Raw genomic sequence first — 22,747 nt, 5'->3', positions numbered from 1 at the left:
CTTTGGGACTGTCCCTCGGCCCAGCAGGTGTGGCTACGAGTTCTTCGGCTGATGCCTGCTCTCTCCACGGCTCGACAGTACACTTGGGGGGCAGCGGCTTGGTCCACCCTCACGGGCCCGGCACTTCAGTTTGAGCTATCTTCCACCAGCAAGATGATAGTGATGCAGGGGGGAGGTCCTACACTCCAGCTTGCTATACAGAGCTTACTCCACAGGAGTGGTGCAATGAGAGAGAGGAGTGTTGGGAGCTCATCAATGGCCTGACACTTTGGTTCATCTGGCGGGCCCGCTGTTTCCGCATCTTTGAGGCTCGCCCTGTGCCACCAGCAGAGACTGTTCGTGACTTTTGGCTAGAGCTGATACATACTCTCAGAGGACAGCTTGAGGGAGTACAGGCAGCTCCGACTGCATGCGGGAGCGCCGCGAGGCTTTCCTTCGACTCTGGCGCCCTGGGCCTTTCTACACCATAGTCCAGGGGGTGCCCACATGGCACTATTGTCCACCTGTGTGGCTCTTCCCTCCTCCCATCTCTTGATTTAGCCTCATTGTATATATGCTGTTTTTTCATTGGGAGAGTCTCCCCATCATGCTTGTTGTAGCCCTCTCTTGCAGAGGTGGTTGTAGCCCTATGGGCAGTTTTCATTAACTAATAGAAGGATCTTTTTCTCGGAAAAAAAAAAAACTGCAAGTTCTCGCGAGGGAAAGTTGCAGTTTGCTAGCGCTAGGCCTTGGTAGGGAGATCGATGCAGATGCTCCAAGTTTTGGCGACTGATACCATGTGAGAGTGAGCAGCGCAGAGGGTGTGAGCCACGCGCGCCAAAAACACTAGAGAGAGAGAGAGAGAGAGAGAGAGAGAGAGAGAGAGAGAAAACACAAGTGCTCTGCAAATAATGCTCTCAATACACAATGTATGACTACAAGACCCTAACCATTCTATTTATAGAATGTTAGGTTGATGTAGGGCAAAATGTGTAACTGGTGCAAAAAACATAAAAGCCCAAAAATGGCTAAAAATGTGTGCACCCAGCCAGGCTCAGAAGATGACCGACCAGACACATGCTAAAAGTGTCCGCCCTTGCAATCTCATGATGTGCGAAGGGTGGCCAACCCCGGACAATCACTAGCCGTACAAAATGGCAAAGCAACGGTGGTGTAACTCTAACAGTTGTACCCTTTCAGTGGTCACGGCTAAAGCCCAAGCTTTTGCTTACCTGAAAAAGCGTCATACTGAAGCCCTTATTTTAGTTGTCCCAAATTGGTATCTGACCTTTTATCTACGCATTGATGCTAGTCAGACTGCTGTGGGTGTTGTTCTGACTCAGCCTAGCAAGGAGTCGACCCATTCATTATGCAAGTCGATTGCTCACTAAACCTAAGCACAACTACAGCACAACAAAGAGGGAAGGTTTGGCTATTGTTTATGCCCTGTAAAAATTCCGGCATTATTTATTAAAAGTTCACTTTACCATTATTACTGATCATCATGCTCTATGTTATCTGCTAAATATGCCACAAGTTGCAGGCCGGGTTTGGCGGTGGCCTTCTGTTCCAGAAGTTTGATTTCGAAGTGGTCCTTCGTCCAAGCAAGCGTCAGGTCATGGCCTGCCACCTCTCTCGCATACAAACAGTTGAAGAAGCTACAGATGTTGACGACGACTTTCCAGATAGCAATCTCTTTACAGTGGACACAACACCGGAATGGTATAGCGATGTGTTGTATTTGCCGTACACTGGCCTCTATCCAAAGAATGCCTCTCAATGCAGAAAAGAAGACTATTGATGAAGTCTCAACCATTTACTCTTATTAGAGGTCAGCTCTATAAGTTTGGCCTTGATGGTGTGTTGCACAGGTGTCTCCCCTCGTGAAGTAGAGCATATTTTAGAAGATGCCCATAGTGGTCCCACAAGTTGCCATTACCCTAGTCACATCACAGCACAAAAAATTCTACAGAGTGGCTTATGGTGGCCCTACGTGTTTAGGGATGCAATTGCTCATGTGAAGGTTTATGATGTCTGTCATTGTTGTGCACCTAAATCCAATAAGCAACCGTCCCTTGCAAGTATCTACAGCATGGTTGCCATTTGAAAGATGGGGTTTGGACTTTGTTGGTCCAATTTCTCCCCCAGCTCAAGCACGCAATTGTTAAGTATCTCCTTGTTTCTACAGATTATGCCACCAAGTGGGCAGAGGTACTAGCCACTACGGACTGCACAAGTAATATTGTGGCAAAGTTCTTGTATGAGTATATATTTTGCACATTTGGGTGTCCCCTTGAGATCACCAGTGATCGAGGCAGCCACTTTGTCAACGAACTGATCGCGACACTATTGAACAACTACAAAATCTTTCATCGCAAGTCTTGCTCCTCCTATCCAACAACCAATGGACAGACAGAGAGCACTAACAAAGTTCTAATTGCCCCCCCCAGAAGGCCTGCCATCTGCATCCAACTTCTTGGGCTCAAGCAATCCTCGGCACTGTTTGGGCATATTGCACTTCCTTCAAACCAACCACACACCACACTCTCTTTCAACTGGTTTTCGGCTTAGAAGCAATTGCTCCTTTTGAATTCAACCTCGAATCCTCTAGGGTGGGCAGCTTTTGTGTCACGGCTGGGATTGCCTCCGCCAACCTCTCATTTATCCATGTTGGAAGAAAGCCGCAAATTAGCTTCCCACACTCTCTAGGCATACCAACTTCGTCGCAAAGCATGGCACGATCATCTTCTTCGCAAGCCTAAAATAGTGCAAGGCTCGCAGTGCTGCTCTTGTAACAAACTTGGGCACCCCAAGTCTAGAATTTGTCGCAACACGAGAGAGATTCACTTAAAATACGTCACAACTTTAAAATCACACTTCAATTCGAGTCGACAGGGCCCGGCGTAGTTCCGTGCCCAGAGAGATTGGCCCCAAAGACTGGCGTCCCTTTCGATATTTCTTTTATATTAATCTTTGAGCAAAGTACAACTCCTGCAAGGTCCTCCGCTCTCAGACTCTGCGTCTGAGCTCTTTTATTCTTACAAGGGATGCCCAAAAGCAGAGCTCGAAAAGCAGTTAAACTCAAAAGCAAACTGTCCCAAAAGCTTTTAAACTTGAAAGCAAAAGTTCCAAAAGCAACCAGTCCTCAAAAACTGGCAAAAAGCAGCCAGCGCAAATTATGGAATTCCCTACAGTTGCCACGTCAACATGTCAGCGCGAATTGTGGACGTCCGTACAATTGCCACGTCATCAACCACTCAACGCAATTTTCGGACATTCCATATAGTCTGCCACATCATCAGTCCATCGTGTGTGTCTATGTCCGATGCCACGTCATCATTTTGTGACATACCCCCCTCTTGAAAGAATTGTAATCACCCTCGATTACGCCTGTACAATCGGACATAAGCCATAAACCAGTTCAATAGACATTGACTGTTAGTACTCATGCACTAGACACGACACATCTAGCACTTGTACAAGACGACGTCACATCACTGCACATGATATCACAAGACATCACATGACAATCAATCACAGAAACATTCATTCCAAATCTCAAACAATGACTACCAGCAACATATTTAGTAACCACATCTAGATCCATTCTGGACCTCATGTCTATAGAGAAAAAAAAATTCGACTCAAGCACTGTCGTGTGCAAGTAGTCATTCGCCTCAAGCTCTGTCGTGTGCGAGAATCCTTCGCCTCAAGCACTGTCGTGCACGAGAATCATTTCCGGGGATCCCAATCCATCACTAAGTTCATAGTGAACAGAGTAGTCCAATCATTTATTCCATTGAATCAGGCATGATTCATGATTCGTTTTCAGGTTCATTCGGGAGCTATCACTGCTCCAAAATCATCATCATCATCTCATTCTCAATCCTATTGTCTGTTCATAAATAGAAGGTTCTTCCATATTAGTTTCGTTCAAAATTCATGATACTTATCGAATTCATTCTGGAGCGGTCATTGCTCCCCATTGCATTCATCATCATAGATTTCACCTGTCATCTGCACACAACTAGCAAGTTCTTCCAAACAACATTAATCTCATACATAAATAAGAATCATCTTTGGAAATTCCTATGTCAAAGTTCTTCATTGACACACTTAATTCGTACTAAACACAGTGTTTCAATCATCCAGTCATCTCATCCGTCTAGAAGTCTTGATGCACCTAGATCCATGTGTAGCAATCTCATCCCGCAGGAACTCTTGATGTGCTCACCACAGCATCTAGTCATCTCATTCATATGGGAATCTTGACGCACTAGAATCATTCAACATGCGTCATCATTCATTCATTCAAATTCATCATTCTTATCTCGAATCGAAAGGATATCTGATTCATTCTTGAGCTGTCTCGCTCTCGCTCTCGCTCTCGATCTCACCATCTCATCCTTGATTTCACCTGCAAAACAGGCAAGAAGATGGCTCACCTCGTTGCAAAAGAGTGGATTTCCAGCTCCATGCTTCCCAATCCATACAGAAGCAAGTTCCTCGCTCCTATTTTCGGTTATCTGTCACAAACAACCAGATTGTCAATAAATCAACATCCCTTCCAGTGTCCTTTCCAGTATCTAGTTCATCTTCTAGTCAACAGTTCTATTCCAGCTCTTTCTGCGAGTAAAGCTTCCGCTTTTTTGCACTCGTCTGTCCTTTCACCTTTTCACTCCGTCCTGAGAGGAGACTCAATGAACTCACGCCATCTCGAGTGAATCTCATCAATCGGATAATTCTTTAGGTGCTTCGCAAATCTAGGGTCTTAGGAGTACTTCATCAATCTTTTCACACCGATGTCATCCTACAATGGACATCGCCATGGCTATGTCAAATTGTCAATCGGTGCACATCGCCATGGCTATGTCAATCGGTGGCCTTAGTATACTTCAGGTCCATCTGCTGAGTAGCAGGTAGCTATTCCTTTCACAAAGAGCCAGTTTGTAGAGAGCAAAGTGCAGCAACCTATAGTCTAGCAGCAGGCTCCCACCATCGACTTGACGGCTCCGCCTCCAGAGGCTGACACTTTGGGTGCGACAGTGGCGACGACTCTTTCTATAGGGTGACTTCATCAATCTTTTCACACGGATGTCATCCTGCAGTGGGCATCGCCATGGCTATGTCAATCGGTGGCCTTAGTATACTTCACGTCCATCTGCTGAGTAGCAGGTAGCTATTCCTTTCACAGAGAGCCAATTTGTAGAGAGCAAAGTGCAACAACCTATAGTCTAGCAATAGGCTCCCACCATCGACTTGATGGCTCCACCTCCAAAGGCTGACACTTTGGGTGCGACAGTGGCGACAACTCTTTCTATAGGGTGACTGACAGGATCGGGATGTTCAGCTCAACCTCTTCATTGTACATATGCAGTTCATTCTTTTCAGCTATTTCAGTGCACTAGTGGTTTCTTTTTGCAGTTCAGTGTCTTCTTGCAGCTTCAATGTTTCTCTCACCAAGACGGTGAGTGGTCTTGTGGCAGGCAACCTATAGCTGGGCTACATTGTCATTCGCACAGGATAGGCAGTTAATTACAGTTGGGGGCTGGAATTCACACTGGACGGACTCTTGTCTCGTCAGTAACACGTGGCAGCGATAAGGGTGGTGATCTAGTCAACATTATGGCCAGATCACCACCACTACAGTTTGGAGATAAACTTAGCTAGACTGGATATTTTTCTAGCTCTTAATGATTGTATATATTTGTAGTTGGTTCTAGTCGTCAGACAACATCATCCACTTTCTATGGTCTAGCGTCTTGAGTCCTCACTCTTGAGTCCGGCACCGCACATCTGCACCCTCCCTGCACACCCTCCCTACACATTGGAGCCTCGACACCCCCATTGTACTTGTGAGTCATGGGCTTGGTACTTGCCATTTCCGTCAGTGACCTGTTTTTCCTCTCAGCAACACCATTTTGTTGAGGTGTATAAGGCACTGTACATTGGTGTTGTATCCCACGACTAGCCAAAAATGCATTAAATTAATGAGACACATACTCCCCCCCTCGATCGGAACGGAGGGTGCCCATAGTACATTTCGAGACATTTTCAGCCATAGCTAGAAATTGTTTGAAGCACATAAAAACTTCAAACTTCGCTTTAAGCGGAAATACCCATGCATGCCTGGAGTAATCATCAATGAAAGTCACGAAGTAAAGGTAATTGCCCAAGGACGGAGTTTGCATGGGCCCACAAACATCACTATGCACAAGCAGTGTGACATGAAACGTTTCGTGGTTTCACTCGTTTCGAGGTTTCAAGGTTTTGAAACATTTCGTTTCATAGCGTCAAAAACATGAAACAGGTTTCATAAACGACATTAAATTATATATTAATAAAATATGATAAATATGTATACAATGTAGCACACATGACTCTAGACTTTAATGTCCACGAGAGAGAGAGAGAGAGAGAGAGAGAGAGAGAGAGACGTGCTCACTGCTCAGTGTTCACTCCTTAGAAGCGACTTCAAGCGAGCACGATCAAAGAGATGTTCAGTATTGATGAAAGTTAAAACACAGCCACTAGTTTCATGAATCATAACTGACATCATTGATTCATTTAGCAAAGTACTTCTATTGAACAAAGTTTCTGGAAAAAAAGCCCCAATTTTAAACGTTTCATAAAAAATGCATGTCCGTTTCATGTGTTTCGGCAAAACGTTTCATAGGTTTCGGGGTTTCGGGGTTTCATATGCATGAAACGCGTTTTTATGTCACATTGTGCAGCACAAGCTGCAACCTACATGTGGCCCGAACTGAACCATCCTTTGGAAACTTAGAACGCTGCATCTTACCCAAAATACAGCCTTCACAAACATGTTTGATAGGTGCTTCAAGAGGCGGCAAAGAAACAACCATATCAGATTTCTACAAACGCAGCAAACTAGCAAAATTCAGATGACCAAAACGTGCATGCCAAAGTTTTGCATCTGAAATAGCCCTTGAATCTGCAACAACATTTGCAAAATTTTGTCCACACTTGTCATACAAAGTGAGCTTATACAACCCACGGCACAAAAGGCCAAATGCAACAATTTCATCACCAAAACTGAGATCATGAACTGTACATCTGTCATCCACAAATTTGACTACAAGTCCAAGTCTAGCAAGTGCGGATACAGACAAGAGATTCTTCTTGATCCCAGTACATAAAGTGCATCAACAATTGTGAAGGAACTGCCATTTGCAACAGTAAGCACAATCTTTCCAACTCCCTGAACTGGATAAGAGGCATTGTTGGCACAAGTGACAGAATTCCCATGAGGGACAGACTCGAGAGAGGTGAACAATTCACGATGTGAGGTAATATGCTTTGTACCACTATCAAAATACCACATGTGAATCTGCAGCAACTGACAAGCATGCATCATGGACAGCAGGATTGTAAGTGCACTCTGCGCTAAAAGCCCATTCTGCATCGACATCAGCATCACAGTCTCCTTTCACAGAAGACTCAACAATGGCTGCATTTGTAGTGGAACCAGCATTTGCAGTGGAACCACCCTCTTTCTTCTTAGCCTCTTTGGCCTTCAACTTAGGACACGACTTGATCAACTGATCATTAGCTTTACAATAATGACAACGCATCTTCTTTTTGCCCTTATCACCAGAATTTCCAGACGAATTGCTGCCAACAGAAGCATTAGGAACAAAAGTTTTGCCACTCGCAACAGAACCATAAGAAGTGGCTGCATTGCTGTTACCACCCTTTCTTTGAGAAGCAATAAAAGCCTATTCAATTGCACGCTGCCTAGTCCTGTTTTTTCTGGAAAGTGACTCTTGCAACAACAATGTGCATAATGCATCAAACTTGACAACTTCAGGATTTCCTTGGGTCAACAGTCTCCAAGTACTAGCAAAAGTCTGGTAGGAATCTGGTAAAGCATCAAGAACGGTCTGCACAAGGGAACTCTCTGAAATGACTTCACCTGCAGAAATAAGTTGCTCATTGATATCCTTGACACTAGCAAGGAAAGTGTCTATATCATCTTCCTCATGCATAATCTTCGTCTCCAGCTCTTTACGCAGCAAAGCAATTTTAGCCTCATTGCGACTTGCATAAAGACTAGCCAATATATCCCAAGCCTGTTTTGCAAATTTTGCTGAACGGATGTGAGGAACAATGGTGCGCTTCACAGACAACGCAATCAATGCATGAGCCTGCGCATCCTTTACATCCCAACCAGCTTGTTCTACTGTAGGCAAAACAACTGCAATCCTTGCAGCAAGACCTGCAACATCCTCAACATCGCCTACATCCTCAGAACCAGGACGTACATCAATGCCCTGCACAATATTCTAGACGCCCTTTGACACAAGAACATGTTGCATCATATAAGCCCACATAGGGTAATTGTCCCCGTCCAACCTGTCCTCAGCAGCAAACATCTTGAACACATCTATGTTGTTATTGTCAGCCATGGTAAATGCTGCACCTAATGTGAAAACTGCCGAAAATAGGAGAAACGGAGCGGGAACAACACGTGCTATATAGCACAAACCGTAGAAGACTATAAGGCACCTGTTATGCAGAAAATGGCACTGACAGAAATTCTGCACAAAATGACCAAATTGCCTGTGCAGACCTGCCTGTAGTGGAAACGGAGGCCGAAATGAGCCCGAATCAAAAATCTGAGAACGCTCGACCAAACCTCACTGTAATCGGATAAAGTGAGCAAGCGTGTGCTGGAGCAACTGGCGACTAAGCCCGAGAGGACGTAACCTCCTCTGATACCAATTGTTGGAATTAGGGTTGCAGAGAGACACACACAGCTTGGAGAAGACGAAGGAAGCTCAAGGCACCCAATAGAGAGTGTGTTACTTAGTGTGCAATGGAAAGATAGATAGCCCTAGAATGATGGGCGTATATACAATGCTCGGGGGAAAAAACCTCCTAAAGAGGGAGAAAATGCCCCGGCAATCCTAGTGTGTTCACACACATCACTACCATATGTATATGGTAACATGAGACACGGAGCTTCGGTCACCGCCACCTTGAGAGCTTCGAAAGCCTCAACAGCTACTTCAGGCAAGACAACGCGCTGACAGTGAGTTTTAACCCCTTTTAAAACATCAGTCATTGGTGCAACAATGCGTGCAAAATTTTCTATATGAGAACTAAATGCCTGAACGCACATAATATGAGGTTTGGGGCAACTCCTAATTACAAACCTGTTCTACCTTTGGGGGGTCTAACTTAACACCATCTACAGAGATGATATAAACCAAATAAGTAACCTCAATCAAAAAAAGTTTCGACTTCTGGGTTGCAATATACAATTGGCACTCGTCTAAACGAGCTAAAACCTTCTCTACATCCCGTTTGTGTTGTTCCCATGAGGCAAAAGAAAAAGAGAATGTCATCTAGAAAAATAAACACGGATGCCGATCATGTCACTAAAACAACCTACCATGAGAAAGTTGAAAGTACGCACGATATCTATCAATCCAAAAGGCATAACACTCCCACTGTCCTCGCTCGATCCGAAAGGCAGTTTTGTAGATGTCGCCCTTGAATAACCTTACCTGATGGTATCCACTCTTGAGATCAACTTTGCTGAAAACGTTAGCCCCATTGAGCCTATCGAGAATATACTCAATGCGAGGCATAGGAAACTTGTTCTTGATTGTCATCTTGTTGAGTGCCTTGTAATCTACACACAAACGAGACGACCCACCTTTCTTGTGGACAAACAAAATAGGAGTATCAGAAGGACTTACACTAGGTCGGAGCCACCAGTTCAATTAGATGCCACTAACTCCTCTTTAAATTTGTTCGAGCGGTAGGGAGCCTTGCTAGACGGGCTACGCTCCTTCCATGAGTTCGATGCGATGATCCTCCAGACGCTCAAGAGGAAGACAAGGTGGGAGATTATCATGCAAGAATAGATGCTCATACTTCTTAAACAAACCTGAATAATTTTCTGTAGTCTTGAGGTCTTTAGCCACTGGAGTGGCATAAATGAACGCCGCTTGAGCTCCTGAACGTAGCTCGCGCTTAGCCTGCACAGAGATTAGAGGCAAAGAATGGATGCCTTGCTCGTCCCAAATGCATAGTTACAAGGAATGGCCATTTCCAGGTCTCCGTTCCCCATTCCCATCCCGATTTCCCGTTTCGGATTCCCTTTCCGTGTTTCAAACGTGAGTATCCAAAACAGGGAATGGCATTTCATGCATGTTGCCGTTCCCCGTTCCGATTTCCCTTTCTGTGTTTCAAACGTGAGTATCCGAAACAGGGAATGGCATTTCATGCATGTTGCCGTTTCCCGTTCCCCGTTCCGATTTCCCATTCCGGTAGGACAGTCATGCATGATTGAAGAGTCCATGCCGGGAGCGAATCCAAAAACCGCAGTGGGAGTTGCTAGAATAGCTTCTAAGCGTGTCCTCTTCAAAAGAGATTCACTAATCACATCATGCACACTGCCCGAATCAAACAAGAGCACAATGCGTTGACCATTTACATGACCATAACTCTTAATGAGAGACTCGTCAAGATGATCCATAGAAACTTGGGAGGTACCACCTTGCTCATGCATGACACTAACAAAAGATATGGGTTCTTTCTTAGGTGATTCCTTAGGAGTCAGGACAATCTCTTTTCATGTGACCTTTAGTGTGACACTTAAAACATCTTCCTTCTTTTCCATAAGCAGTTCGTTCTGCAAGACTTAACCATCCTCCTACTTTTCCATTAGCAAATTTTTCATCAAGTGTCAACTTAGGGGTTTCTTTAGTTTTAGCCTTTCCTTTATTATCACTATTAGGTGAAGAGTTATGTGCTTTAGATATAGAGGAAGATTGATAAAGTGGTTCTTACCATTGTTCTTACCATTCTATTGATTCTGTTTGTTTTGAGGGGTACTTGACTTGTTCTCCTTCCGCTTACCTTTGTCGTGCTTCATTTCTTGCTTAAGAACGATTTTGATGACGTCATTGTAGTCCTGCACAGAAATTAGACTGGGTACTCCAAAGATTGCAAGTCAAGCCAAGCTATTGGAAGTTATCAACCTAGCCCTTACATGTGCGTCTCAAAATTGTCTAATGCATTATGGTGGCTTATGTGCAGTTCTATCTACCACTTTTATCTTGGCCTCAGCGGTGCCTTGGGTCCCTTATGTCTTGCATGTTGGAGCATTTCTGGCACACATCCTTCCACAAGAAGGGGTTGTGGTTTTTATCCATAGATAAGTTATGCACACCGAAGCGATTGGGAGAGATTAATACTTTGGATCTACGACAAAATGTTTTGGCCAGGAAAGCCATGCTCTTGTCTATTTTGATGAAACAACAGCAACCCTGAATGCTCCAGGTTTCACATTTACGTGGTGATATTGTCAAGCCTTCTTTTGGCCACTAGCACCCCTCGTATTGAGATGTCATCTTTGAGCAGCTTGATGGCGCGGGATGTCCCTTCACTTCATCCCTTGTTGTTGATTGAAAGGCTGTTACCTCGCATTTGTCTTGGCATGGTGGCCAGTCTCCTCAAGGTAACTCCCTCTGGTTGGAGAGCATTCACTAAAGTAAAGTGTGCTCTTTCACTTTGATTCAGTGCTCTCCTCGACGCGCATACTTTCTTTCACAAAAAGGGGTATGCCAAGTATCAATCAAGTGGTGGATGGCTCAAAGCAGGTTCTCTCCTTTCCTACAGCCGCTCTTTGATATGAGTTGGGACCATATTATCAACATTTTGTGGCAGCAAATTAAGCAGTTGCTTGCTGGTGTTGGCTTTCGGAATTGGAAACTCATCCATACTAGTTTGGATTGCATATCGGATGGGCCAGTTTATGCTTTACTACACTCCGATGCATGGATTGAGCCTCACGGAAATCGGCTGTTGTCGCTCTCCAAGTCTCAGTTGTGGTGGAAAAGACCGATGTCTCGCATTTGGAAGAATCATCTACCTCTGAAAAAGCGCATTTTCTTATGGCGAAGCATGGTGGGTGCTCTATCGGTTGGTACTTTGTTGCATGTGCGGCACATCGCCTCCTCTCGTTGTGTCCGCCGATGTCATGGGGCTGACAAGATTGTGCCACATTTGCTTTGGGATTGTCGCTGCTCCAAGACTTTCATCACGCAAGTGTCCTCTACGTTGCACCTTCACTTCCCCTCCAGAATCTTTCACAGGCGGTTTTAGATTTTTGAATTTCTCCCACCACAGAAGTCTCCATTTGAGGTCTTTTTCAATTGGGTTAGATTTTGGGTTATGTGGACCATAAGGCACCAATTTAACTCTCAGACGGGTCATGCATGCCATGGAAATTGACCCTTTCCCTTACTTCAAATCTTCGCTTGAACAAGCACTACACTTTGCTCGTGATGTGGAAAACATCTCTCTTGAAGCTTATAAGATTTACTTTGATTGTTTCTAGTTTTGGGAGCCTCAGGGTGCTTCGTCTCTTGTAGTTGTTATTTATTGTGGGTTTTCCTCAGTTTGAGGTTTCCCACTTGTAAATTCAATCAAGATTTACCGAAACGAAAAAAAAAGTGTGTGTGTGTGTGTGTGTGTGTGTGAGGACGCAGGCAATGCAAATATAGTGAAACTTCGTACATACCTGGAAATCACAAAGGCAATTCTAGCACAGAACTTACATCGTTCTCATCTTCATCTGCCTCCATGACGCGTTCAAGAGCTGGAGAAGAGAGGTGCGAACGCTCCGCAAGTTGAAGGCAGAAGCTGTCTGTGTGTAAGCTCCGATGCTGTTTGCTATATCGAGCTCCTCATCGCGAGAGTCAGGGTGAGAATGCTTGGTTTAAAAATTTTCCCGGGCAATCGCTAGGCCTACGACTGGTTCATTTTAGCGTCGCCATGTTTGTTGCATGAGACAATGACCAAATGCAGTTGAGAAAAAGTTCCCACTTTTTGTGCCAAAATATAGGCTTTTACACTAAAATGTGTAAAAGTTCTCCCAACTTTCTGTGCCAAAATCTTGTTGGCATTTTGTGACTTTAGCCAGTAAAAAGTACACTGACGTCAGGATTTTGTGAACATTAGAGGCTTGGTTGCTTTTTGCATGCAAATTCTCATCCGTCGCAGCTCTTTGCTAAGTGAGTGGTGGATAGCTACATCCCTGCAGTGCCTATTTTCTCAAGCTTTGCTAATAGAGAGCGGTTGTTATTCAATCCGGTAATGAAGCTAGCATTTGCCATGTTCTTGTCCATAGTCTAGCTCTAGTAAGGTGAGGTGCACACAGGGGCTTGCTTATTGGGGAGAGAGAGAGAGAGAGAGAGAGAGAGAGAGAGAGAGACTTGCCTTTATGGATCATTTCATTCAATATATATACACAAAATTATTTTAGAGAGAGAATTTTTAAAATTCATGACATCATTGCAGTAAATAGTTGTTGATACAACACACACATTCACATAAAGAGTTTGTGTGATGGGAAAAGGGAGGGGGGGGAGCTACCTTCAAACACTTTACATCCAAGACAATGGGTTTGGATAACTTTGGATATAAAAAATTTCAGAAGGTGTTATTTCTATTGTAGATCACTGTTGTTCTCTTGGGAATTCATTCACTATAGAAAAGGGCATGCCACCTTTGAGCAAAGAATCTTGGAAAACCCCTTACTTATGACTCATATAAAGCAACTCTGACCCCCCTTTTTACACTTATATGATCAGCAATGAAAATTTGTTAAACCCCTTCTTTCATATAAGAGAATTCTATAGCAAATGGCCACATGTAAAGAGACCACTAGTGTTGATAAATGCATCCATGATCTAATGTATGTCATCAGTGCAACTAAAATCCACCAAGAAAATATGGGAGCTTCTTGATTGGAAATTTAGGATTTATTTTTAGCATCAAATTTTCTTCATGCATGTTTGTAGGATGTCAAGCATTTACAAGTATTTGTATGGAAATCTAGTCTATACTTAATGGCTCTTTCAATCTTCCAATAGTGTAGTTCAAGGTGGTAATGAGATAGCATTACCACTAGCATATATATCATGAGTTTGCTTTATTACATGCTCCATGCATACAACAAGCTTCTACATTGCCACCCAGATTTACTCTCCCTCATGTAAACTATATTGAAGTAACTGCATACAACTTGAAAGTCCACATCCTTATGATGACATTTGGTCATTTTATCTTCAAGAGAAAATAATGTGGCTACATGTATTAATTTAGCAATGTAGCATCTTACATTTTCATCAAAGTCTTTATCTATATGTCAAGACATATGTTGTAATATGGCTCATAACAAGAATTTGTATTCTCTTTTATCTACCCTTCCTCTATGTCAAGACATATGATGTAATATGGCTCATAGCAAGAATTTATGTTCTCATTTATCTACCCCCTTCCTCCCATTATATTTATATACCACCTCATTCCATACTTCTAAGTTTAAGGGAGGAAATTATTAATGGCCTATTTATAAATTATAATCTTATGTAGCTTTTGAAAAAAACCCTCCCCTATGTTTATGTGGTATGGTAAGTTTTTTTGTCAAACGCTAGGGGTTGTTATAAACAAACTACAATAAAGGTAGGTGATTATCCTAGTTTTTTTTGTGCTCATTTGTGTACTACCTAAGGAGGTATAAAATCATGCTATTAATGGCTTCAATTTGACACTTCCTTTTAGGATGAAAGGTAGCGCTAAAATCCAATTTACATCATACGTCAAAAAACAAAATACCAGAAAGCAATTGCAAAAATGTGAATCTTTATAAGAAAGGATCTTGAGCAAATACATTTTTGACCAAAAAAAAAATGTAGCTTGTGGTGAAGTCAATGTTTTCTTAAATGCAATGAAATATGCCATTTTGCTAAATCTATCAACAATAGTTCGTATCATATCATGTTATGATGTTTTCTTACATGCAACAAAATATGCCATTTTGATAAATCCATTTTACTCAATCTATCAACAATAGCTCTATGAGGAAGTGAGAGAAAAATAAGTACTAAAATCCATTGGCAATTCTTGTCAAGGCCCAAAAGAAGTAGGCAAAGGCATGAGAAATCCTTGGGGCTTGCCGTGTGCTATTTTTACAAGCTAATATACAATGCATGTAGACATAGTGGCGTACATCATGTATCTTGTTAGTCTAATAAAATTGTTCTTTACATGTCAAATTGTAGTGAAAACACCCATGTGTTGCACGCATGATGGCATTTGCATTTTTTGGATGACAACTATCAAAAAGGTACAATCACATCAACTTACTGTGGAAAAAGAGAAAATGAGTAATCATTAGTTGGCATCCAATTTGTATGTATCATTTTTTTTAGATAAAAGGAAAATCACCATCATCATCATGATAAGGGTCAGACAAAAGATCAAAAGAAGGAATGGTAGTGAGTGAAACATTATTGACTAAAGGAACCTACTAGTGTATCTGCAAAAATATTTTCACAACTAGGTTGATACTAATCAAAGGCTGAAAAGATTGAACAAACATAGGCCATTTGATGAGTCTAAATAAGATGAGAGGCTAGGCCAAGAGATGGAATATACTCAGTCATTCAATTTGAATACAAAAATCAAAATCCATGAGTAATGTTCTCACGCACCAAGACCATGAACAAGAGTGAGTGAATCCTTGTCATAAGTACTATAGTTTTGTTTATTTGGTTTTGAATCTATGACTCTTGTAAGCAATAGGATGGCATCTTGCATTACAACATTAGCATCAATAAGAACTAGAAACAAAGGTCTAGAAAAGTTTGGCAATTGAAGAATAGGTACATGTGTGAGTATGTGTGTAAGGTTTTCAAAAGCCTTTTGTTGATTTTCATCCCAATGAAATTTTGTTTTCTTTTTCAAGAGAATTGTACGAGTGGTATGGGTGAGAGAATAGTGGCAACCTCTTTAAGATCCGACCTTATGCATGAGTTGCTAGTATCGAGACTATGCGCTCAAGGTATTCAGTTTCATTTTGAAAGAAACAACTTCTCTTAGGGTTTGCATACAAATGATTCTCAAAATTTTATAAAGATTAAACAAAAATGCTATTTATGCTCTTCACGTAATTTAAACAAAGATCCGACCTTATGCATGAGTTGCTAGTATCGAGACTATGTGCTCAAGGTATTCAGTTTCATTTTGAAAGAAACAACTTCTCTTAGGGTTTTCATACAAATGATTGTCACAATTTTCTAAAGATTAAACAAAAATGCTATTTATGCTCTTCACATGATTTCCTAAAAATCAAAATATCATCAAAGAAGACAACTACACAACCTTGAGAAATAATGAAGATTGTATTCATCATACAAATGGAAGTAGTAAGTGTCTTTGTCACACCAAAAGAAGTAACAAGAAGTTCATAGTGGTCGCTTTGAGTGCATAATGCAATCTTACAAATGTTAGATGTATGAATTTAGATTTAATGATAACCATATTTTAAGTCAATCCTGCTTAAATAACAAGTCCCTTGAGTTGATAAAGAAAATCATCTTTACGAGAAATAGACTAATTGTTCTTGATATGCATCTTGTTTAAAGCACAACAGCATATGTACATCCTATAGGTCTTATTTTCCTTTTTATCTAACAAGATGTGGCTCCAACAGGGAAACTAGAAGGCTACATCAAGCCTTTGTCAAGTAGTGTACTAACTTGTCTTTGAATTTTCTTTTCTTGAATGGGATTTCATTTATAAGGTGCCTTATAAGGAGATTAATAATATGGAAGGTATTCCCAAAGGAAAAAAAATGGATACTATAGTTGATATAAGTGATGTAATGAAGCTATTTTTGGAAAGAAGACTCTTCAACTTCATTAACATAAATTAGGTACCCTTTCTTATGATTTCATGATGCACATGAGCTTTGAGTGAGAGATTTTAAAAAATATTTCAAGTAAATTATCACTAAAGAGTGAGTAATTTTCCTTCATTTTTAAAAGTCATTATGTGTGTGGAGCAACATGTAGTACATCAACCAAATACTTTACTCTGCTATTTGTCAAAGACAATGGCACATTCTTTGTATGCATAATAGGATGCATCGTATCATCCCTGATCTCAACATATCTAAGATTGTCCAAAGTTTGCATCTTTGAATTCTCCTACATTAGAAGTTCCCTCTACCACATGTATGATACCTTTGATTGTCAACCATAGTGTGATTGCCTTGATTTTAATTTACATGAGCACAACCACCTCCTTGACTTGCTCCCGTCCTCTATCTCAACCTTTATTTTTCTTTGTACAAGGCCTATTCTTGAATTACCTACACCTTGTGAAGATGAATCTTCACCAATGTTATTGTTTTTCATAGTCAACAATGACACAAGATCTATAAAACTTGAAAGTTTTTTCTAGATTATGAATAGAGGTCTTGAATTGCTCGTACCCTGGCCATTAAGCACGCAAGCGTGATTTTGCATTCTCATCATCATCAACCGTAACATCAATAGATGCAAGGGATTTGCATATCTTTAATCTTTAGAGCATGATCATTCATTGACATGTCCATTTTCTTCAAATTGTTGAGTTGTGTCTTCAATTGCAGATTCCTTGCCTTATTGTTGGTCATATTTAGTGGGACCAAACTCTTTTGTGCCTCCTTGGGGGAATTGGCATCTTGCTATGGCCAATCATGGTATTCTCACTTGCACATAACCAATGCATGACCTTCCATGCTCCGTGGTTCCAATCTTTGAGCGCTTTCACCTCTTGAGAAGTGGAATTCTCCTCAAGGAACATTGGTATGTCTTCATTTCCACCTTTCAATGTACTCCCAATAACCTTTATCTATTATGAAATTGGTCATTCTAAACTTCCAAGCATGAAAGTTGAGTCTAGCTTCTCATTGAATGATCATTGTTAGTAGACATGTTTGCAAAAAATCAAAGATCTGCTCAAAACCTATAGTGAACCAAAAATAGCATATGTAGGTCACAACCTCTGACCAGAATATGGGCACATGCATATGAGGGAGGAGAATGGAGAAACCCTCACCCTCAACAGCTTCTTCACCACTGCTCCTCCTTTCTGCTCATTGCTTCTTATCCATAACTAGGCATTGATAACATGGACAGAGATGGAGAATGAGAGCACATGAGCTCTTGCAAGTACACAAGCACACAATCAAGAGAGCACACACTGGAGATGGAGGAACCAAGCTGATTTGCATTATTCACCACTCAAAATGATGATAAGGTCTACAAAACATATGTGGGAATTACAATGTGATAAGAACTATGTACAACGGTCAATTGAAACCATCGATGAGTGAACTATCAAGATAAGTAGCCATCACCCTCAATAGGTAGATCAAGTTGGTGAAGTCCAGCTAGAGTATCACTGGGAGGCAATGATCCTTGTGTTCACTTCCCCATGACAATGATGAAGGTAGGCAAGAAGTCATGCACATGTACCATGTGTTGACCTTGATATTTCAACATACATCAAACACCAATAAGTGTCCCAGGTTGTCCACAATTTTTGTGCGTGCTCAAGTCACTTCTTGTCTCACAACAACCCTATAGGTTTTAAGAAAAATTGGCCATAACAAAAGCAAAAGTAGCTTGAATCAAAGTCAATAGCAAAGAGAGTTCAAAGATTAATATTAAAGGCAACACAAAGACTTGAGAGAGAGATCGTAGGCACAAGGAAATAGGCTGGAACAAGGAAATACTCATTTCAAACAGGTTTTGTGGATCAGGAACCAATTCTCTACCTTTTTCTTTTTGCAAATGTTCCTTGTGTTTGTGTTCCTAGAAGGGCGCACGTCCCCTTGGGGAAACATAAACAGCTTTTGTGTGACCACTATGCTGATATGGACAAATATACATCAATTCACCATGTTGGCATTGGTATATGCATCATCTTACCCGCAACACAATGTAATGACCATGAATTTCTTTGGACATGGTTAGTAACCACTAGAGCATCATTCTTTATGGTAACAACCACTAATTATGTGACTAATCTATACATATATTATGTACATACATATATATACCTATATATGACCATCTAATTCCCTTGAGCCCCTCTACTAAGCAAAATGGGATTTTCTACATCCACTTTTACCATCACCCTCAAACACCTTCTTTGTCACACAATTTTCTACATCCACTTTTACCATCACCCTCAAACACTTTCTTTGTCACACAATTTTCTACATCCACTTTTACCATCACCCTCAAACACCTTCTTTGTCACACAATTTCTCTTTGTTGAGAAAATCTAGTTCTTTGGGCTCGATATCCCTCTCTTGCAAGCCCTCCACATGATTCCCCAACTTTTTTAGCAGTTTCCCTTCTTGCATTCAAGGCATATCGCACCAAGCATCCTTGTAGAGGGTATAGGGCTCTACATCATGCTGAAAGAAATTATGAAATGTCAACTTACTCCCAGCTTTCAAAGGTGGAGACCATTGTTGTATGTACGACCTTGTTGTGATTGGCTCAACCATATTACCTTTGGCATGTCAACCTCTTTGCAAATTTGAAGTACTACTTCCTACTTTGTGAGAGTGTCTCATCATCTTCATTAGAGAAAGTGGCTCGTGTGCCAAAGTGAGAACATGAACATGCAAATAGATCATTGACAAAAAAATATCACGAGGCCAACCTACATTTGTGTATCCATAGATATACACCTCCATGCTAGCCTTATGAAAAAGTTCGTAATCCAACGTATCACTCTTTTATATGAGGCGCACGTAGCACAATGTGCACCTCATTGCATCCAAATGTGGCTTCTTGGAAAACTACATAAGTTGGTTCTCAACCCCAACCATAATATTTGTTGTTCACCATGGCATACTCAAGCACACTTCCTACATAAGATTACACCTTCAAATTTTTATCTAAGGGCATATCAATTAGCTTACAATCAACCATTCCATACTTTACCAGCATATCCAATGCATATTGCCTTTGCAACAACCATATGCCCACTTTCTTGCATATAATTTCAATGCCCAAAAAGTAAGGAAGCTCTCTTGAATCCTTCACGTCAAACTCCTACCTCAAGAGGCTCTTTACATGCTCAACTTTAGCCTCATGACTTCCACCAATAGTCAAATCATCCACATGGATGTAGACAATTACAAACCTACCTCATTATCTCACACATGTGTTGGAAATTTGGTGTTAATAGCTGGATTAAGCACATAGATATTGATGGATCATCATCAACACTAAACTTCAAGAATAGAGGTAACAATAGATAATTAACAAAGGATATGTAAACAAAAGGATGCAATCACATAAACTAGAGATCTAATTGCAAGCTTAAGCACGCACGCATGCACACACACACACACACACACATAGCTAGTGCATTGGCATAATGACATGTAGCTATTTACATGTGGTAGCTCTTCCTCCCAGTGCGCGCGCGCGCACATACACACACACACACACATAGAGCTAGTGCATTGGCATAATGACATGTAGCTATTTAGATGTGGTAGCTCTTCCTCCCAGTGCTTGCCACTACAACAGACACTTGGCACAAAGCTTATGCATGCTTATAGCAATTTCAATGATAAGATTCATGAACTCTTTGTCCTTAGCAAAGGACTATGGAGGCACGTGCTTAGGAACAACCATCATTTGTGGGTCATTTCTATCTTCATCCTCGACCTCAAATGCCTTGTAATCCTCATGATCTATATCACTATCCTCTAAGGAAGGTCCACCAAACTCCTCTTTGCCTTCACTTGAAGCAGAAGACGCTACCTCTTGAGTACCTTGGTTAGTTGTACCAATGTCCTTCAAAGAATCTTAGTACTGAGAGGGGGTGGAACATCCACTTGACATGGATTTTCCAAGATTTTTGCAAAGCAAATCATTGGGTACAGATTGTGATGTTGCCAGCAAAGGTATAGAATGTGATTTTGAATGAGAGTTTTGAAAGAACTTATGGATGGACCAAGAAAAGGGGACATGAGTTTGGCCGTATTTTGAGCTTCTATAGGGAAATTAAGCATTTAGAAGAAATTAGCCAGCTTTCACAAACCATAGTCTCAAATCTATACTTCTATCTAATCACAATATTTAGCAACCTAAATGATGTTGAATAATTCAACATCCTAAATTTAAATTGTATGTGTTGAGTTTGAATCAAGGACAACTTCAAAAAAGATTTCATTACATGCTCTTATAAACTACATCATCAAACCTTTCTTTCTATTCAATCAATAACATCAAAGCAAGTGAATCACAAAAACGAATCAATATATCATGCATATAGAGAGTCATAAATGATAGATTGACACCTCCATAGATCAACTCATCCATAGCATAAAACTCATGTCGTATAAATAAGAGGTCCCAAAATAGCAAGAAGCTACATAGATGTCTTGCAAGCATGATTATAGAACATAAAGGTCATCTTTCATACCTAAATAATGATGGTGGGCATTATGGAAAACCCATCCAAGCATGCCCCAGTCAGCCAACACATCACCCATGCAGTTGCACTCATAAGTGAAGGTCTCCACAAGCCATCTGCACATCAAGAGAAGAGCTTGGTATCTACAAAAAGGAAGGACTCCTCTTTCATCTAACCAAAAACAACACATGCATACATGTAGAAGCATGGAGATCACTTGGCCCCACCACATGTGTCTCCTACAACCTCGGGGGGGGGGGGGGGGGGGGGGGGGGGGGGGGGGGGGGGGGGGGGGGGGTTACTGTGTATAAATTTTGTATATCGCATGTGTTCAAGGACTATTTATAAAACTCCTTATTTGTGAATTTTTGAGAAATAAAATATACCTGTTTCCTATTCAATCTGTAAATTGCTTTCCCAATTTCCTTTTATTGTACCCTTCTGTATGTGAAACCATGAAAAAAAATGGAATTGAATAACCTCTTCTGATGTAGCCTACAATGATGGTGTGGGAAAAAAGATCTAGAGAGATTGTAATGTGGTTATGACTGGAAACATTATAGTCAAACACTTAGCTAAGTGTCATTTGGAAAATACCAAGAAAACATAAGAGATAATGGAGATGGAGACTATGTAAGCTCCAAGTTAGTGGCTATGTTGTGTGGAGCTATGTAGAGTGTGTAGATTTGTGTGACTGCATGTGTGCATGTGTGTTGAACCTATTCTCCTAGTTCTCTACCCTTATTTACTCTTCATTTGGTATGAAAAATCAATTTCAAAGACCCACAAAGTCTTTGTGCACAATCTTACACGATGGAGAATTTCATTATGGGCAAAGTGTTGTGGGATTATGTTACAGGTGATCTCGTATGCATGGAGGTTTGAAATGAGGTAAATAGAGAGTGTTGAAGAACATACAACATGGCAAGCTCAAGTAGAGGCATACAACAAGAAATTGATGAATTAATTCTAAAAAGGTGATGCATTGGATGTGTTAGCGATTTTTTCATACCATGTCTAAAGAAGGCTCAATCACCTAAGGAAGCATGGGAAATTCTTGCAATAATGAAGCTCAAATATAGAGCCACAAAAAGTTCATTTGAAGCAAAGATTGCATTCTGTTTGGTGTGTTCAAAAATAGATCTCTATTAGGTGTGGCAAGCTCAAGTAGAGACATACAACAAGAAATTGATGAATAATTCTAAAAAGGTGATGCATTGGATGTGTTAGTGATTATTTCATACCATGTCTAAAGAAGGCTTAATCACCTAAGGAAGTATGGGAAATTCTGGCAATAATGAAGCTCAAATACAGAGCCACGAAAAGTTCATTTGAAGCAAAGATTGCATTGTGTTTGGTGTGTTCAAAAATATATCTCTATTAGATTTTATGATAGAGATAAAGCAAATAGCTGATATTCTTGTGAGCCAAGGACTTGGTGTGAGTAACA

At 41.1% G+C, this 22,747-nt stretch overlaps 1 protein-coding gene across 3 annotated transcripts in view; it reads right to left on the bottom strand.

The window, feature by feature from the left end:
* FANCM (DEAD/DEAH box RNA helicase family protein) overlaps positions 1-12,812 on the bottom strand; it is a 207,891-nt gene extending 195,079 nt beyond the window's left edge. Inside the window, exon 1 of one of the 3 annotated variants that reach the window (XM_086529246.1) lies at positions 12,539-12,812. Coding sequence is in view for 2 of the 3 variants with exons in the window: in XM_086529244.1 (XP_086385370.1) it covers positions 12,576-12,602 (27 nt within the window). In the remaining variant the exon portion in view is untranslated. The remainder of the gene's footprint in view (positions 1-12,538) is intronic. The other 2 variants (XM_086529244.1, XM_086529245.1) reach the window with 2 other exon arrangements.
* Positions 12,813-22,747: the final 9,935 nt, after the last annotated feature.

This window comes from Adiantum capillus-veneris, chromosome 14, assembly GCF_014529385.1.
Source record: "Adiantum capillus-veneris isolate H3 chromosome 14, ASM1452938v2, whole genome shotgun sequence".
In the NCBI taxonomy this organism is placed as follows: domain Eukaryota; kingdom Viridiplantae; phylum Streptophyta; class Polypodiopsida; order Polypodiales; family Pteridaceae; genus Adiantum; species Adiantum capillus-veneris.
Note: the sequence above shows the minus strand (reverse complement) of the source record. Positions and strands in the feature narration are given on the sequence as shown.